Below are 19,941 nucleotides of genomic sequence, written 5' to 3' on the forward strand. Positions count from 1 at the left end.
CTTGGTTTCAGTGGGAGCTGAGATCGTCACAGGCAAGAAATGAATACTCCGGAAACGATGATATTGCCGGAAACGGAAATATGGATCGTATCGGAAATATAAATATTATCCAAGTCGTAGATGTTGCCGGAAACGGAAACATGGTACGTATCGGAAAATATTATTGGAAATGGAAATATTGCCGGAATCGGAAATATTGCCGGAAACGGAAATATTGTCAGAATCGGAAATATTATCGGAATCGGAAAATAATTCCGGAAACGGAAATATTAAATATTTGTTCGAAACGGAAATTGATTCCGGAATCGGAAATATTGAATATTGTTCGTATCGGAAATGAATTCCGGAATCAAGAATTTAATCGGAAGCGTATCGTACGAATTAGCATCAGACGAGGCCTGCCATACGAAGGCCCAGCACGAAGCCGGGCCATCTCCCAGCAAGCCAAGCGCAACAACCACACGCCAAGCATACGACCAGGCCCAGCGCAAAAGCCAGGCCCAGCCGAAGCTTGGGCGAGCGCGCGGACAAGGCTGCGACAGTGGGCCTTGCGTTGTGCGCTCGGCGTGGGCCGCAAGGCCTGCGTGCGGGTGTGCGGTGCTTGTGCGCCACTCGTGTGTGCTACTCGAATCCTAAGGCTACCGGGATTCGTAATATGATTAAATCTAATCCTAATAGATAAAGTTTGTTTAATTAGAGTCCTAGTAGGATTATAATTAAATAGATTTGTATTCTAATAGGATTATAATTCCTTTCCATAAACTCTATAAATAAGTGCCTAGGGTCACATATTTACATCGAGCATTCAAGTATTCAAAGTGAGTTTTTGAGAGAAAAATTCAGTCACACATTTGCCTATAAAGTGCCGAAAATAATAGTACCTTAAGGGCGATTCTAGTTGGTCAATCTTAAGGCGGATCCGGACGTGCTGTGGACTATCTACGGAGGGACGACACTTAGAGTCCTAAAGACTTGTTCTTGTTCGGTTCGGGCGCAGCTAGGGAAGGCACGCAACAAAGAGTATGCATCTAAACTATGCTAAATGATTATGTGTAAATAATATGTTTTCCTGGCTTTATGGTTTTTCCGCATGATTTATGAATTGTCATATGTATCATAACCTAACAGTGGTATCACGAGCCTCTTATTATTTTCACAATCTAAATTGCATGAACATGGTGAAATTTACAAATTTGCAAGGAATTAAAAGGGGTGATTAATTTTCGTAATTGTTAATTAATTGCAAATTGCGTTTATTTAATTATACGTATGCAGTTTTTCGGCACTTTCTTCGTTACTCATCCAAATCGAGTGATTTTTGTGTCAATTCCGCATGTAAAAGGAATTCTAAAATTTTGACAAAAATGATTTTTTTTCTGCCGAACCCAGAATTCTCAAATTCGAAGCCTAACTATGACTTTTCGGAGGTTTTAGAATTAATTTGATTTTCATAATTAATTATAATTTAATTAGATACCTATGATTAAAAACCACCATAAAAATTGTAAATTTATGATAAATTTTAAATTTTTATGACCTAGACTTGAATCCATGTTAATCGGAAATCAATTGAATAATAAATTTTCGATCTTTCGCCCTAAAATTATGAAATTAATATTATTTATTAATTTGTCATTAATTTTAAATATAAATTTTTTAAATTTTATGCGATTCGCTCATATAACTTGCACGCACAAAGCAATCGACGCTACGTGTTACCCTTAAGGGGTGTTGTATAGTGCGGGCATGTGACGACGAGCAAGGGAGCTCGTCGCCCATGCGGCACGAATGCAATGAGCAAGGCCATGGTGCACGAGCACAAGGCAGCAGCCCTGCCTTGTGTCGTGGGCCGTGAGCAATGGATGAATGGGCGAGGGCGAAAGCAGGCACAGCAGTCGCGTGTGGGCAGCAAGCGAGCTGCGCCACAACGCGCACTACCTCGCGCAAGCGTGCGGAGCCTCGCGCGCAGCGAGCGCAAGCTCGCGTGCCACGAGTGCTCCGCCCAGCGTCGATGCCTCGCGCAGCGAGCGATGGCTCGCAGGATCGAGCGCGCGCAGCGAGCGCTGGCTCGCACAAAGCGAGTGCTGGCAAGAGCGCGCAGCGAGCGCTGGCCCGCATAAAGCGAGCGCTGGCGAGCGCGCGCAGCGAGCGCTGGCTCGAATGCAGCGAGCGCTGGCGAGCGAACCCAGCGAGCGATGGCTCGCGTGCATCGAGCGCTGGCGCGCGCGCAGCGAGCACCAGCTCGCGTGATGCATTGCGAAGGAAAGCAGCAGCAGCTATGCGACGCAGCGCATGGGCTGCGCGCACATGGCCAGCGATGGCTGTGTGCGTGTGGCCCATGGGCGTACGTTGCGTGGGGTTGTTGCGTTACGATTAGATCGTTTTGAAATTTTAATTTGTTATTTTCAGTTTACGTAATTTTAATTAATTTTTAAATTAATAATTTAAATTATTTTCTTGGATTTTAATTTTGAATATTGTAATTATAATAAATTTTATTTATTCTAATTATTTTACTAAAATTAAAATCATGAATTAATTTAAATACGACTGAAATTAAATTAAACTTTTTGGATTCAATTATAAATTTATATGAGCTTTAAATTTTAATTAAATTTGTATGTTTTCGGTTAGACTAGAAATACATTTTTATGTTTAAAATTAGTAAAGCATATGAATTTATTGGTTTAAGTGGGAGCGCTTTTAGTCATAAACTCTTGATTAGGTCTACAAATCCTTAAGGTTAAAACAACTTGATTAGAATTAATAAGGACTGAATAATTGGTAGATTATTGGTGCCCTTGATTAATTGCTGCAAATGTTTACGTGATGCATAATGTGTTTTACTAACCAGCTATGTGGGTCATTCATGATAATGAATGGGTGAATGGTATATATTGTATATGTACTGTTTTGCAGGTTATGAAGTGACTAGTATGGCCCAAATAGGATAGAAAATATGGTCTGCGCACCATTAATTTGAATGTAATTGGTCTAAAGTACCAAAGTTGTTTTTCATTTCAAATATGGTCTGCGTACCATGAAATAGTTGTAACTAGTTTTAATTATAGCTTATCCTATTTGAAGAAAATGGTGCCTCCCACGGAGATTTTCAAGACGGACTTTGAAGTTAAAGCTTCAAGATGAAGTCGGGCCATACTAGATCACATTTATCTTATGCATGTTTTAAGTTATTTATTGCTTTTAAATATGTCTTAAAATGCATGAGATCAAAAGCTTGATTATGTTGCATGATTAAGGATTTTTAATTCACTTAAAATCTAACCAACATAGTAAGAGCCTTAAGTTCCAAACTTAAAAATTGAGTTAAAAGGTGTCATGCCAAAATATACACTTGCTTGGATATCCTTTACATCAATCTAGTAATAGTTTTCGCTCAGCGAGGTGTTACTTATTGGTCCTAAAGGGGCAAGATACACAAATAATTGTGAGTACATGTTAGTTTTGGTGAAACTCAACGATATAAGTAAGGAGTCCTTTTATGTCGTGGCAAAATCGATAGGTTTACCTAATAAGTTCTTAGACGTACCTATCAACCAAGAATAGTTTCTAGACTATTAGCAAAAGGCTTTTGCTTACCTAAGATGTTTTAGGATTAAGTCGACAAACTGTGCTTAGTTCTTCAATGATTTTAGGATCTTGGAATCATTTTATTTACACCTGCCGGAACACATAACTTGAATAAAATGCTTAATAAACATTGAATTATGCATGTATGCTAGAATTTAAGTTTATTAAGAGAAACTGTGAATGGTTATTTATTTGTTTATTCTTTTCAATTGTAGTTTTAAATATGGCAAACAACAATTCATTCAACATTCGATCAATTCTCGAAAAGGAGAAGTTGAACGGGAAGAACTTCCTTGACTGGCAAAGGAACTTGCAAATAGTTCTTATGCAGGAAGAAAAGGAGTATGTCCTAGAAGAGGCGATGCCCGAAGCCGCAGGCGACGGGGTCACTCAGGCAGCCCTCAATCGTTGGATTGATGCCAACAAGGATGTGAAATGTCTAATGCTCGCCACCATGAGTGCGGATCTGCAGAAAACGTTCATCAACTCAGATGCTTTCACAATCATCAGTGAGTTGAAGAACATGTTCCAAGATCTGGCTCGAGTCGAAAGATTCGAGACTCATAGGCAAATTCTTGAGACCAAGCTTAAGAAAGGCGAGCCCGTAAGTCCACATGTTCTCAAAATGATTGGACTCGTTGAGAATATGAGTCGGCTGGATCAGCAATTTTCTCAGGAAATGGCTATAGACACCATCCTCCATTCTCTTCATAGCGGGTATGATCAGTTCAAACTGAACTACAGTATGAATAGTCTGGACAAAACGCTCACTGAGCTTCACGGTATGCTGAAGACCGCTGAAAAGACGCTCAAAAGTGATAAGCAGGATGTGCTTATGGTGCGTGGGGGCAAGTTCAAGAAATCTGGAAAGAAGAGGAATGCTAAGAAAGGTGGCAACAAGGCCAGCCCAACTAAGCAAACTGGCGCCAAATCTGTAAAGAGGAAGGTCAGTCAACCCACTTCTGAATCCGAATGCTTCTACTGCAAGAAGAAGGGGCATTGGAAGAGAGATTGCTTGAAGCTAAAGGAAGATCAGAAGAACGGAACAGTCGTTCCATCTTCAGGTATTTTCGTTATAGACTGTATACTTGCTAATTCAACTTCTTGGGTATTAGATACAGGTTGTGGCTCACACTTATGTTCTAATCCACAGGGACTAAGAAGAAGTAGAAAGTTAAGCAAGGGTGAAGTCGACCTACGAGTGGGAAATGGAGCACGGATTGCTGCATTAGCTGTAGGAACTTACTATTTGTCGTTGCCCTCCGGGCTAGTTTTGGAACTGGAAGAGTGTTTCCATGTTCCAAGTCTTACTAAAAACATCATTTCAGTTTCTTGCTTAGATTCTAAGGGATTTTCCTTTTTAATATAAGGCAATAGTTGTTCGTTTTATTTTAAAGAGATGTTTTATGGATCTGCTAGATTAGTCAATGGACTTTATTTATTAGATCACGACAAACAAGTATATAACATAAATACCAAAAGGGCCAAAAAGGATCACTACTACAAAATAGGCTTATAGCAACGCCCTTTTATGCAACAGTTTCAATGGCGTTGCTATATCATACTTATTGCAACAGTTAAATAATTATTAATTTGAGTAGACTTTAACTTTAGAAAAGTGTTACTATAGAAAATCTATTGCAACAGTTGTATAATTTAATTATTTATTGCAACAGATTTTATTTATATAATATTTTGATGAAATATTGCAACGGTTTTTTTTGTCAAATATCTAAACAACATTAAAAATTAAAAATCAAAAATTAAAAATGCTGAAAAGTTTTTGGAACTTTTTGTTGAGCGCTAATTATTTTTGGTTTCCCTCCTTCAATCCCAAACCCTTACGTTTCACCCCAAAGTCCCAAACCCTTCTGTTTCACCCAAAGCCTTCGTCTCTTTCGTTGCTTCGTTCTTCTTCTCTGTTCTCTTCCACCTGATTCGTTCTTGTCAATCCTCTCCATCATCGTTTCCCGAAGCCAGGCGAATTGGATATTAGCGTTTCTGAATTAAGAATTGGGTCCTTTGCATCGGAGAAAAGTAGAAACCCGCAAATTGCTTTTGTGAATTGGCTAGAAGGACAACAAGGTAAGTTTGTATATATTTCATCGAATTTTGTCTTAAATTTCAGAATTATGCTGCTTAATTAACTGGTTAAAATTGGAATTTTTTTGTGTGGTTTTGAGTCTGTTTCTTAATTCGGGAATTCTGTTGATTTTTATTATGTGCGTTTGATTTATTTACAATTTGTTTTTGTTGATTCCACAATATCAATCAACTGTATTATCGATCGATGGTTATTTTTGGATGATTTTATTCTGAATTTTGGTACTTTCCGCTGTAATTTATTTGTTCTTTAATGTCTCCTTCTTCGTTTTCTGAACTTGTTCCTCTGTGTTCTTACTTCTGTGTATGCAGTTGCATCTATTTCTCTTCTAAATGCAAGTTTGTTTCCTATGAGTTCTTAATCTTAAAATTTCTAATACTAAATGCTACTGCACTATGCTTCAAATTCGGTGTTTCCCTTTTCACAGACCTGATTAGTAATGCCACGAGCAAATAACTTCACATATGATTAGGGGCGAAGCCAGACTCGGATATTAAGGGGGGCCAGACGACTCGAATAAAATTTAAACATAAACAGTACAAAACAAAGTAGGAAATATATTAAATTATAACATGATATCCAACAACAATTAGCTTTTACATTACATAAGCACCATGCTGGCTTTTTCCAAAATAAAGGTTAGTAGTGTTTCAAACCTCTACAAAAAGGATTCAAAATCCAAATTTAAGATCCATAAACATGAAGTACAAAAGATAATCAAAGTAGCGCTCTACGCTCCTTCATGTCACGAAATCCGTTTATAATGGAATCCACACTAAACTTCTTAGCAATCTCTCTTTCAATGTAGATAATCAAGCAATTCTCCAAGAAATCATCATCCATCTTATTTCGGAGTCTAGTTTTGACAATGGTCATAGCAGAAAAAGCACGCTCAGTAGTAGCTGTAGAGACCGGCAAAGTTAATATGAGCTTAATCAATCTATGAATAAGTGGATAAATATCTAATTTTCTGGTCTCCACCAACCATCGGCATAATTCAGAAATACCAGATAGTTTTTGCGCATCACCATTTTTAGTGATCTCTGCCTCAAAATGAAGTAATTGAACTCTCAGTTCTTCTTTCTCAAAATCTGTAAAATCTTGAGGATAGAACTTGTGAACAAGCTTGCATAAGTTGTCGACCTGAAATCCTTTGCACCATTCTCTAGGATCCAAAGCACAACTAAGCATGAGCAACTCCACTGCTTTCTCACTAAATCTGTTGTTCAGTTCCTGTAATTGGAAATCAATAGCAGCATTGAAAATATCAACTCGATAATGATGTTCAACTGAAACATTATCTCTTTGACGTCGAGCACGACCTCGTCTCTCAACATAACAAGTACTCATATCAGGGACATCAACAGATTGAACTTCACAGAATGATTTCACCTTGAAAAAAAAATTAATGCCAATATTAGTAAAAAGTAATACGAACTATGAGAGAGAAAAAAAAAGTGGAGTACATAACTTTTGGAGTAAAATATGAAACTAAATGGAATTTTGAAGTTCATATCATCTTACCTTTGCAAGAAGTGTTTCCCATCCGTTATCTCTTAAATTTTGGAGAAGATCCTTTGTGCTTGAGACAAGGTGCATTGCATTTAATATATCTTGAGACTTGCGTTGCAAAGCTTGGCAAAGAGAATCTGTAATCTCCATAATTTCTTTCATGAGATGTAAGACAAAAACAAATTCAAAGGAATTCATAGCCTCGAGAGATGAAAATGCTTCCCCTCGTTGAGAAGGAGTATTTCCCTCATCCACAATTTTTCCAAGAACATTACATGTTGTCCTGAACATCTTTATCAAGCTCGAAATAGATTTCAAATGGGAACTCCAACGTGTGTCTCCAGGTCGCTGCAAATTCATCATTTAATTGAGGCCCGTCCCAGTTTGAAGCTCATTACTTTCAATCAAAGAAGCAATTTTAGTGGCAAAAGTGGCTCTCAGTTCATCACTACGCTTGCAAGAACCCAAAACAAAAGTGACAATGGAAGCCAATTTAGAAAAGAATTGATAAACAGGGATTACTTCTTTAGATGCAGCAACTAATGCCAATTGCAACCGATGAGCAAAACAATGAATGTAGTAAGCATAAGGACATTCTCTAGAAATAAGAGCTTGCAACCCATTCCATTCCCCTCTCATGTTACTTGCTCCGTCATAACCCTGGCCTCTTATATTTCGAATATCAAAACCATAGTGAGAGAGAACCGAACATATTTCATTTTTTAGAGTCATAGACGAGGTGTCAGAAACATGAACAAGGCTGAAAAAACGCTCTCTTACAAAGCCATCATTGTCAACATATCTTAGAACAATGGCCATTTGCTCCTTTCTTGACATGTCACTAGCTTCATCAACAATGATGCAATAGTTTGCATTGTTTATTTCTTCACGTATTGCCCACTTTACCTTCTCAAATACAACTTGTAAAATCTCTTTTTGTGAGTCTGGGGAGATATAAGAAGCATTTTTTGGGGCATTGTCTAAGACAACTTTGGCAACATTTTTATCATAGGAAGACAAGAGAGTTACAAGCTCTAGAAAGTTACCACGATTTACAGAGCCTCTTTTTTCATCATGGCCTCTCATGGCGCATCCCTGAAATACCAAATATAAGACTGCATCAATAGAAGCTTTTAGTCGCAATCGATTATCTGCTATTTGCTGCAATGTTTGTCTCATAATTACATGTGGCGTATGTTGAGCTTGGTTCAATAAATCTTCACAAGCTTGCTCGCATAATTTATGAGATGAATTTGGGTCTTTACCCACATGATTTAGTAAAGGGCATCTCATCCCATTTCTAACTTTCTTCCAATTACGAAATCCATCTACTGTGAAGGCCCTTTGTCCTGGATGACCATTAGGCTTATTAAAGAGAAAACACAGAAGACAAAACACAGCATCCACTTCTGGAGAATACTCTAACCAAGATCGATATAATGAAAACCATGAAGATTGAAAATGACGTTGATGAGAGGATGGTCCAGACTTTTTATACTCCGAAAGTATGGGTTGATAAGGACCTAGGCTTAAATAAGCTCGTCGAATAGCATCTTGTTGTTCAACAGGGTACTCCCAAATTTGTTTTCTCTTCCCGGGATCACGTTCAATGGAATTGGTACCAATTTCTTCCCTAGTTTCAACTCTATGGTGTTTTGAAGGTCGGTTTTCTATGGCTAGATTTTCAGCTAGTAGAGAAGAGAAGTCACCATCCCCATTATTTTCAGAAATTTCAGTGCTTTTTCGTTTAAATATTGAATCAATTTTACTTTGCTTTCCCATTAGCAATGTGAAGGACAACTGCTAAAAACAATCACCTTAAATTAATTTCCCAAATTTAAAGTAATAATAACAATTATTCTAAATAACAACATGACCACTAAATTGCAAAATATTAGAAATCAAGCATTAGGAATCAAACAAAAGTACAAACAGATCAAGGGATGACAAAATAAAGTTAATTGGGGTGATAATTGTTACAATTTCACATATACTTCGTAATAATAATATATGCTCAAAATTAAATTAATTGAAAAATAACAAGAAATCATAAACTCACAAATTAAAGAATCAAAGATGGGATTTGTATCATACCTTAAACTGTTGTTGTTTGAATGATGAACAATTTTCTGGGTTTCTAACAGATTATGGAAATGAGAGGGAAAGTTTTTTTTTTCTGTGCTCCATATATACGAAATTGAAATAATGAGAGAGAGAGTAAGAGAGAGAAAATAATCTCCATAGAAAAGTCTGGAAACTTGATGTTCCCAATGAGAGTACTTGATTACTTACTGATACACGGCAACGTCTTGATACACGGCAAAACTATGTAATTTGTTTTAGTGTTTTTAAATTTTATATTCAGTTTAATGGGCTTAGGGGGGGGGGGGGCAATCTAAAAGAAAACTATCTGATTTGAACTTGTGAGTCTGTAGTATAATAGGGGTAGTTGGGCCGTTAGGGGGGGCCATGGCCTACTTGGGCCTCCATTGTGCTCCGCCCCTGCATATGATGCTGCTAGTTTTTTTTTTTTGGGTGCTTGGGTGTTGCTGGTGCGTGGCTGATGGTTTCGTTCTATTCAGGTGTTGGGTGCTAGCTCTTTGATGATGTGTTGTTGTTGGTATAGTCTGATGGATAGGTATGGTAACTGCTGTGTTTTGTGTAGTTGGTTGGGGTTCTGCTGCTTCTGCAGACTGTGCTGTTCTTGCTAGGTTGTGTGTGTTTTGCAGCTGGTTGGGTGTAGCTGTGGGTCTGGGTCTGGGTTTGATGTTGCACTGTTGTTGGGTCTGGTTCTAATGTAGCTGTTGGGTATGCTACTTAACACTTGTTTGTTTGTTCAACTTGATATGTTCTTCTTGTAAGTTGGGTTGCTGTCCTAGTTGGTTGTTATTGAACTATCCATATCTAAGTGAAACAACTACTCTGTATTTTCAGATGTTGGTGTGCAATATTTTGACATCAATAGAAACTATTATTGCTTAGTTTTTTTCCAATCTGATTGCCAGCAGCTTGAATGCGGGGGATATATTTAGGACACGGTTGGGAGAACATGACTGTCTTGGCTACTGTTATCTATTAATTGAAAAGAGTAACTGAGTTGTGATGTAGACAAAGAGAGAAAAGCTCACTTGGGGAATTGCTTTTATTGCAATGTTTTTGTGTATCGTGTATGTTGTTAAGGATACTAATTAATTAATTCCAAGTAAAACCATAGTGTCGATTCCCTATTTTACTTATTTATGACTCTGTTCTTGTTTTTATATGCTCGATCAATATCATACTCTCTAATTCAACAATAATGATTCTGAACTTGGTTTTTGGTACTTGTTATTTTGGAATTGATTTTTTGATTTTGAAATTCTGCTATGAAGCAGCCCTTCCGTTAAGCTGGTGCAGACTGAGCACATTTTGACTGCTGTTGGTTTTGGGCAAAAATTCTCTTGGAATCAAAGGTACTTCCACTCATTGATTTGTGCTTTCTTTATTGGGTTTTTGACTAACTTTATCGTTTTGATTATTTTTTGGTTTGTTGTAACTGAAATTACTTGTTATTTAAATTGGTTGTAACTTAAGTTACTCGTTATTTTTGCCCATAATTATTTTGGTATCTATGTTGAAGTTGATGTTTTGAATTGATTCCCTATTCTACTTCTTATGCCCTTTTCCTGTTTTTGTATGCTCTAGATCTCTTGACTTTTTATAGACTTTTTTGTGATCTATAGACTTTTTTTTGTGTAATTTAGGCATTGTCGTTGTGAAATATATTTAACAATGGATCAAAATTGGATGAACTTCCCTAGAGGGTCAGAAGGTTTTAAAGCTGCTTTGAATATTTTTCTTGATGGTTATTTTGCAAAGGATGCTATTGGAGGACAAACCTTTTGCCCTTGTAAAAAGTGTTCTAGGCGTTTTTGCCATTCTAGAGACGTCATTTATGATCATTTGATTGTTGACGGATTTGTAAAGGGATTCAGGGAGTGGGTCGTTCAAAGGGAAGCATCTTCATCTACAAGTAACGATATGTCTGGAATTAATGATCAAAATACATATGATGATATCGATGGTTTATTACATGATACTTTTATTGAGGTGGAAGAAGGTTTAGATGGAGATCAAGGTGTTCCAAGTGAGCCAAATGAGGAGGCTAGAAAGTTTTATAAGCTAGTAGAAGAAGGGAAGCAAGAGCTTTATCCGGGTTGTAAAACTTTCTCAATGTTATCCTTCATAATCCATTTATTTCTCTTCCAGGTCCTTAATGGCTTAAGCAATGCGGCCTTTGGGGATCTCTTAGAGTTATTAAGAGAGGCGTTTCCTATGGCTCGACTTCCAAAATCCTATAACGAATCTAAGAATATAATCAAGGATTTGGGTCTTGATTATAAAAAGATACATGCTTGTCCCAACGATTGCATTCTTTACAGGAAGGAGTATGAAGGAGCTGATGTTTGTCCCAAGTGTGAAACATCAAGGTGGAAGTCTAAGAACGTCCCTGCAAAGGTTTTGAGGCATTTTCCTTTGAAGCCTAGACTCCAAAGACTTTTCATGTGTTCTAAAACAGCTGAGTCAATGGTTTGGCATGATAAAGAGCGAACAAAAGATGACAAAATTAGACATCCAGCAGATGCACAATCTTGGAAGGACTTTGATGAGACGTATCCTGACTTTAAAAAGGAACCAAGAAATGTTCGACTAGCTCTTGCCAGCGATGGATTTAATCCATTTCGAACTATGAGTGTTTCTCATAGCACATGGCCTGTTGTGTTGATTAATTATAACCTTCCACCCTGGTTTTCTATGAAACCTGAATATTTTATGCTGTCTTTGTTAATTTCGGGCCCTAAGTCTCCTGGAAATGACATAGATGTTTATTTGCAACCGTTGATTGATGAACTGAAGGAATTATGGGAGTATGGGGTTGAGACATATGATGCATTTAAAAAGCAATCATTTCAATTGCATGCTGCTTTAATGGGGACGATAAATGATTTCCCGGCTTACGCTATGTTATCTGGATGGTCTACTAAAGGAAATTATGCATGTCCTAATTGTAACCATGATGTGACACCGAAATATTTGCCTCACAGCAAAAAAAATTGTTATATGGACACCCGTAGGCTTCTTGATGCAAGTCATCCATGGCGAAAGGATAAGAAATCATTTAATGGAGAAACAGAGGATAGGTGTGGACCTTCTCCGTTATCAGGCACTGACCTAGTAAATGAGTTAGAGAACTTTGTAAATGATTTCGGGAAACCAAAGAAAGGTGGAGGAAGTAAAGGTCCATGGAAAAAGAAACCAGCTTTTCTTCAATTGTCATATTGGCCTAATATCAAATGTCGTCATAATCTTGACGTCATGCATATTGAGAAAAATGTTTTTGACAATATTGTTGGCACGTTGTTAGACATTCCAGGAAAGTCTAAGGACCACAACAATGCGCGTCTTGATTTAGTGGCCCTTGGCCTAAAGCCACATCTCCACCCTTATCTTTCTGATGATGGCAACCACATGTTATTTCCACCGGCACCTTATACAATGGGTAATGAAGAGAAGGATTTGTTCCTTAAAGTTATTAAAGAAACAAAGTTACCTTCTGGGTATGCATCGAATATAGGGAGATGTGTACAAGTTAAAGAAAGAAAGTTTGCTGGTTACAAAACTCATGATGCACACGTTGTGCTTCATCACTTGCTTCAAGTTGCTGTTAGAAAAACATTGCCAAAAACTGTAGCAGTACCTTTGATTAGATTGGGTAATTTTTTTCGGGGTATATGTAGTAAAATTGTCGATCTTAAAGAATTAGACAGATTAGCATCTGAAGTGGTTGATGTAATTTGTCAATTCGAAATGATATTTCCTCCTGCTTTCTTTGATATTATGATGCATTTACCCGTTCATTTAGTAGAGGAAATCAAATTTGGTGGACCTGTGCAATATCGATGGATGTACTTTATTGAGAGGTATCTTGGTAGGTTGAAGTCATATGTCCGAAATAGGAGTAACCCCGAAGGAAGCATAGCAGAAGGGTATATGATGGAAGAATGCTTGACTTTTATTTCTCGATATTTACGTGAAGGTGTAAACACTAGACTGGACAGAAGATGTGCTAGGAATTTCGGGGTGGCTGATAGGGATGAGGAATCATCTATTTTTCCTAAGATAGGATATCCTCCTGGAGGAAAAGGGAAAAGAAAAGGGAAGGGATTTACTTTGGATTTTCAAAGTTTGAAGCAAGCTCATAGATATATCATCTTCAATTGCGGCGATGTTACAGTGGAAACTTATATCAAGTAAGATGTTATAAATATTTTTTATTTACTTCATTTCTATTTTAATAATGACTTATACATTTTTTTTCTTCAAATTTAGAGAACACCAAACTTGGGTGAATAGCCAGGGTCGAAAGCGTAGATGGGATACCGCACAAAGTCATAGTAGAGATTTTATTGTTTGGTTTCAGGAAAAGGTTCAAATGGAACAAGTTAATGGTGACATTTTTTGGTTGTCTAAGGGTCCTAATCCTAAGGCCAGGAGGTACACTGGATATTGTATTAATGGTTATAAGTTTTACACAAGAGAGCGCGACTCAAGAGTAAGGACGCAAAACAGCGGAGTCACTTTAACAGCCTTGACTTCAAGTTTTGCTAGCTCAAGGGACCGAAATCCTGTAGATGGAGATGTTACCTACTATGGTGTTATAGAAGAAATTATTGAATTAGACTTTTGGTCTCAATTCAGTGTTGTGTTATTTAAGTGTGATTGGTTCCTTGGTGATGTCGATGAGTGTGGGCTTACATATGTCAATTTCAAGAAGAAATGTTCCAAAGATGATCCTTTTGTATTGGCTTCTCAAGTTCAACAAGTTTACTTCTCCCAAGATCCAGTTGAAAATGATATTCAGTATGTTATGCAGGATGTTCCAAGAGATCTTTTTGATTTTGAGGAAGAGCTTAATAAGGAAACATATTGGGAGGATCCTGTTGATTTCAATTGTAATGGCATGCCTCATGTTGATGCAAATGATATTCATGCAAGAGCCGGTGGTGAAGTACGATTTATAAACATAAGTGATTTGTTAGATGTTCCGGCCGAGCCTGAAGTTGACTCTGACCATGATGATACGGATTGGGATTGGATGCTTGCTATTGAGGATATCCCGATTCCTGAGTCATAGGGGTTACCTAAGGATAACCAATCCAATCAGTTTTAGTTTCTTTAATATACTTTTTATATACTTTTTTGGTAATATTTGGATAAGGGAATGCGTTTGAACCTTTTAATTTTTGTTGTTGAAGATACCCCAAAGATGAGTTTGAACCTTTTGATGTTCCTGGTCTGCTTAGTTCTATTTTTTGTGCTTAGGTTATTTTTAGTGCTTAGTTTTATTTTTTCAGCTTCTTTGTTGAGTAATGTTCTGCCTACTTATAACCTTAAATGTTGACTTTGTGTGTTTTGTTCCAAAATCGACCATGCTGGCTGCTGTTTTCTGATTTGTTGTTTATTCCGAGTTCTTCGGTTCTGGTAGTCAGGTCCGCCTGCTTACTTAGTTCCGCTTTTTTGTGGTGGTTAGTTATAATGTACTACTAATGTACTGATGTGTTTTGATATTGTTTGTATAGCTTTTAGGCTAGCTTGCAACTTGGTTTTGTTATTGTTTGTATAGGTTTTAGGCTAGCTTGCAACTTGGTTTTGTTATTGCTTCCAAATTTATCAATCGAGTACAATAGCAGCACATCCATAAACTTAATGCAGCAGCAATTCTAATGATCATTTACATTTTCTTCTCAAATGCCCCTGTTCTAATTTAACCCTGATGCTTCCCCCTTTCCATTATATCATGAAAACAAAAAAAATTATCATTTTGTTTGGAATTTTTTGTTAAAAAGGTCACAGTATTTTGTGGATTTCCTGAAAATTAGTAGGCAATCTACCTCAAATATTAGTTGGAACTTAGAAGGCTGACAATCAAGGCATTCCAACAGCATGACAGACTTAGACCTAGTAACTTTGGAAACTTGTAGAATAGATATGCTGCAGACACCAACTACTCAATTGCCCTGCTGAAAATCTATCATGGACTTTTTTAGTTCGTTTTTGCATCTTCTCCTGGAGTACACTAGTATTGCACTGAAAATTAAATTCTAATACTTCCTGTGCTGTGGTTTCTAATATTCAAAAATTCTAATAACACTAGTATAGCACTGAAAATTAAATTCTAATGTCTAGTTTCTTTTCTTCTTTCTTTATGCACTGTAATTGGTGCGTTGTATTTCTGTGGTAATATTACAGTCTCTGTGGCTGTCTTGAATTTTGAGATTTCTGATTTGTCTCTCTTTTGTGAAATATTCAGAGATTTTATTATATTCTGCTTGTGTCATGTCGTCAAACCATTGTTCTAAAAGGTTTACTTATTTTTCCAATATGGATGCCTACAATTCGTTTATTTTCTTTTCATCCCTCGAACTAATCTTTTGAATATTTGTTTGTTTTTGTTTGCATTATTGCAGTAGAAAATGGCAAAGAATGGAAACCAAAAAGCTGACAGAAGCTCAACTACAACTGCATTAGCACCGTATGAGAAAATAAGGTCCATGACCATAGAAAAGAATGCCCAAAAATTTAGAGACCTCGGGTTATTTGATATTGCTCAACAAATGCGGGATAAAAATAAATGTTTTGCAAAAGGAAAGGAGAATGTCAATTGTAACCAAGATGATCAAGACTATGTACCTGAAAATGATCATGACTCTAATGATGATGAGGTGGAGATTTCTCGAGTGAAAAAGGTGGCAACTGAAGCCACAACCAATTCCGCAGCAAAATCTATACCAAAAAAGGTTTTACTTTCCAATTATCATTCTTCTTTTTTGTGTCTAGTGTTCTGAATTTCTGAATTTTGTTCTACTTGGTTCTGTTTTTGCTTGGTTCTGTTTTGTGCTTGGTTCTTTTACTGAATCACTTATTGGAGATCGCCTTAGTTGCTATCTCCATGTACCTCTCAAAGCTGAATATGGCTCCAAGTCAAGACATTAGACACTGCAGTTAGACCGCCAAAATCTGACAACAATTACAGATGAAATTCTATGTCAATTTTATAACAAAACAGACATAGTGTCTGCTAAAAATTAACCTGATCAAACACTTTAACAACTGAACAAGTTACAGACGTGCCCAAACATTTAGCCAATGTTCTACTCCGTATTATTTAACATCACCTAACACCTTGTATAAGCATGTCATTGCAAGGAACCCAAATAGGCCTCCCATCAGGTTACCCCTATTACTGATATACTGTATTTTCTTCCTTTCTGATCTGATTTCCAGCAGTCATTCACATGAAAATGGATGTTGATAACTTTCTAGTTTGTGCATTAAGTGATGGTGCATGCCTGCCTTCAATTCCATGTTTCAAGAATTTTACAAATATAAAAGGTGATGCAAATGATGGCATATACATTTATGATTACGTGAAATTTTAAAAGAAAATTAAATGCAAATGTATTTTAAGTAAGTGCCTTTATTCAATGATTGGCAACTAAAACAAACAAGACTTAGGATTAGTAATCACCACTTAGAAGAATCACAGGGATTTGGCGTTGTACAGAAGGAAACTAGGAAATGTCTGTTTAATGTCTGTTAAAAATCAAATTAAAAATCAGTATATTGTCTGTTTTGAATCAGTATACATAATGTCTGTTTCATGTGTCGTATAGTATTTACTATTGAAAACAAGTAACAACCAGTATTCTAGACTTCTAGCCTTGACAGGAAACTAGGAAATAAGGTTGCACCACTCAGTATAATGTCCTTATGTTTGTCACGCTCCACTCATGTTGCGTGTGTGCCAGACCGACAAAAAAAATTATGTTGGTGTTATTTTTGTTACTGACAATTTACTTTCTTGGTGTTAGAAGGCAAGGACGAGAGAACAACCACCTAGGAAGAATAAGAAGCAACCATTGTGCCCATCGATGGCAATGGATGATTTCCTTTTGACTGAACAACAAATGGATCCTGCTCAAGCACTACAGTTACAGCAAGAAGTGCAACGATTGGAACAAGACCGACAAACAGCTAGGCGCCCACTTTCTGCCATTGTTCCAATGGAAAACCAAGGAGAAAGTGATCTCTCACAACAAGGTTATTGTTTTCAAACACCACCTTTTTGGTTCATATCATATATTTTGTTCTGCTAAGTCTTATGATAAAAATGAATAAAAAAGGCTTTATACTGATGACATGTTAAGATAATGGGTGTTTCAGTGTTCTGTAACTGTGTGTCATGTGTCATGCAACAGCAAGCTGGAAACTATGGAACATTTGTTTTTTTAGTGTTCAGCTGAGGTGTGGAGCAGAATTCTGTGATTGATTGGCAGAGACAGAATGATAAGGGGGAGCATAATTCTGTGTCTTATTATTTTTTTAAATTACCTGAAGGTCTTAAACTGGTAGATGGGTCTTATTATTCTTCAGTTTCAAACCAGATTTTTTTTCTTTGACATGATTAGAGTCAGAAGGCAAAGCATGCAAAAGTTGTATAATCCACTATCCCCATGACTTTTTCATACAATCATTTATCTTAGTTAAAAAAGTGGAAACATACCAAGGCCGAAATCACCAATTTTAATGTTATTCCGAGCATGAAAGAATATGTTATTTGGCGTCAAGTCACGATGAATGATTCTATGCCGTGTATGTGTACTAATGGCAGGTCCTAAAAAGAAAGGCCGAGGCCCGACAAATTTGTTTGATGTCCATGCTCGCAAATGGGAAGACCGTATTGCTATTTATTGTAATGAGAAAGGACAACCAGTTGGACCTGAAAAGGCGAGGAAAGAGCTAACCAGATTCTTAGGAATCATTGCTCATGACTACAATTGGGCTCCCTTGACTTATACAAATTGGAAATCAGTTCCAAATAAGGATAAAATATGGGAATTCGTGAATGTAAGCTTCATTGTCTTACTTTACTAGCTCGATCCTTACACTTTAATTCTTTCCTTTTTATGTTATTTGTTATATTTTGATGTATAACAAAAAAATCATTATTTTAGAGCAAGTACATCCTTCCACCTAAATCTCAAGATTGGGTAATGGACACCCTTGATCAATCTTGGAGAGGATTCAAATGTGCGCTGAAAAAAAAACATTATTATAAGTATGACAATCTTGAAGATAGATTGAATGATGTTCCAGAAAGAGTGCCCGAAGAACACTACAAGACGCTCCTAGCTTATTGGGAGACGACCGTAGCAAAGGTACTAGATGATTATGATTTTGCTCTACTTTCATGCTCATTATTTGTTTTTTCTTTTGTTAAGCTTGGAGTCATATTAGGATGCTGCCTAGATATTTTTTTTGATTTTCTTTCGATTTTCTTTCATGTTTGGTATGTCTGGTACCCTGCTGGATATAACAGAAATAATGCTACTTAGTATTACTGTTTATACAATTTGGAGGGAGAGGAATCTCAGGCGTTTTCAGAATGTACAAACTGATGAATCTCTATTACTGAAGCAGATTCAGCTCAATACTTATATCAGATGCCTCCACTATCCTAAACTCTCTGGCTTAGTGCCTTAATTTTGGTCTCTGCTGGTTGAGTTTTGCTTCTGTTCGTTTAGTTGCGGACACAGTTCTGTTGCTTCTGCAGGGGCTTTTGGGTAGTGCTGGTCTGGTTTCAGGCTGCTAGCTTTGGCAGGCTGCAAATGTTGTTCTGTTGTGTCTGCATTCAGTTTTGTTTGTGTTGTCTTATTCCTGGTTTTCTCCCTGGATCTGGTGTTTAGGTGCAGTCAGTCTGTTTTCTTAGTTCAGCTAGTGTTTCTGCTGAGTGCGGTTTGTTTGCTGCTGGCTAGTGCTCTAGTTCCTGGTTCAGCGTGTGTTGATGGGCTTCTGGTTAAATTTTGTGTCCTGTTGCTGTTGCTTTATTGTTGTTTACTGCTAGGGATGCGGGTTGTGCTCCCGTAGCTTTTGTCTCTTTTGCGTTGTTTGGTTGTTGTGTTGGTTTTTTTTCTTCCCTTTGGTAATAAAATATCTCTATTTTACCCAAAAAAAAAACAAAAAATAGCAGAATAGTGAATAGTTGGCTTCTTAAAAAATCATCAGATGTTTTTGTATCTTTTAATTTAAAGAAAAGAAAGGTTTGACTATATGATGAAGTGTCTTCATGGTGCATGATTACAATACACCTGCTCATATCCTCATACAACACTCAAAATATAACCTAATTCTCTAAAATTACCTGTTTCAAGATATGCTCATTATTTGTTTTTTCTTTTGTTAGAAAACAAGTTTGCAGAATTCAGAAAATCGTCGAGAACTAGACAACATGCACACAGTTGGTCCTGTTTCTTTCGCCATGAAGCATGAAGAGATGGTGCGATATGCAATTCATATTGAGCTTAATTATAATGGTTTTGTAATGAAAAACTGATATATTTTGTTTTTCTTATAATTCATTTCTTAGTTACGGAAAGATGGTGTTGCACCATCAAAAAGAAAGATGTTTGAAGAGACTCGACGACGAAAGGAAGGAAAAACATATGATCGGCCTTATGATGATACTGAACAGAAGATAGTAATTATTATACAATTCTTGTATTTTAATATACATACAAACTAGCTATTGTATCATACACATTGAATTAACCAACTTATTTTCTTTAATATAGCAAGCAATGAGGAAGTTGGAAGCTTTGCAAGATGGACAAAGCAGTGATTCTCGTAAGGATTCA

The 19,941-nt window shown here is 36.9% G+C and overlaps 3 protein-coding genes across 3 annotated transcripts; 1 reads left to right on the forward strand and 2 right to left on the reverse strand.

Moving 5' to 3' along the window:
* Nucleotides 1-6,412: 6,412 nt before the first annotated feature.
* LOC110785261 (uncharacterized) lies at nucleotides 6,413-7,567 on the reverse strand. Its single transcript, XM_021989711.2, has 2 exons — nucleotides 7,220-7,567; nucleotides 6,413-7,087 (listed from the first exon to the last, which is right to left on the reverse strand). The coding sequence occupies exons 1-2, from the start codon at nucleotides 7,565-7,567 to the stop codon at nucleotides 6,413-6,415; spliced, it is 1,023 nt and encodes a 340-aa protein (XP_021845403.2).
* Nucleotides 7,568-7,570: 3 nt separating this feature from the next.
* Nucleotides 7,571-8,989, reverse strand: LOC130461846 (uncharacterized). The gene has a single exon (XM_056830083.1). The coding sequence runs from the start codon at nucleotides 8,987-8,989 to the stop codon at nucleotides 7,571-7,573; it is 1,419 nt and encodes a 472-aa protein (XP_056686061.1).
* An 858-nt stretch (nucleotides 8,990-9,847) lies between these two features.
* Nucleotides 9,848-14,381, forward strand: LOC130461847 (uncharacterized). Its single transcript, XM_056830084.1, has 5 exons — nucleotides 9,848-9,952; nucleotides 10,009-10,064; nucleotides 10,579-10,659; nucleotides 10,951-13,497; nucleotides 13,577-14,381. The coding sequence occupies exons 1-5, from the start codon at nucleotides 9,848-9,850 to the stop codon at nucleotides 14,379-14,381; spliced, it is 3,594 nt and encodes a 1,197-aa protein (XP_056686062.1).
* Nucleotides 14,382-19,941: the final 5,560 nt, after the last annotated feature.

Source organism: Spinacia oleracea, chromosome 5, assembly GCF_020520425.1.
Source record: "Spinacia oleracea cultivar Varoflay chromosome 5, BTI_SOV_V1, whole genome shotgun sequence".
In the NCBI taxonomy this organism is placed as follows: Eukaryota; Viridiplantae; Streptophyta; class Magnoliopsida; order Caryophyllales; family Amaranthaceae; genus Spinacia; species Spinacia oleracea.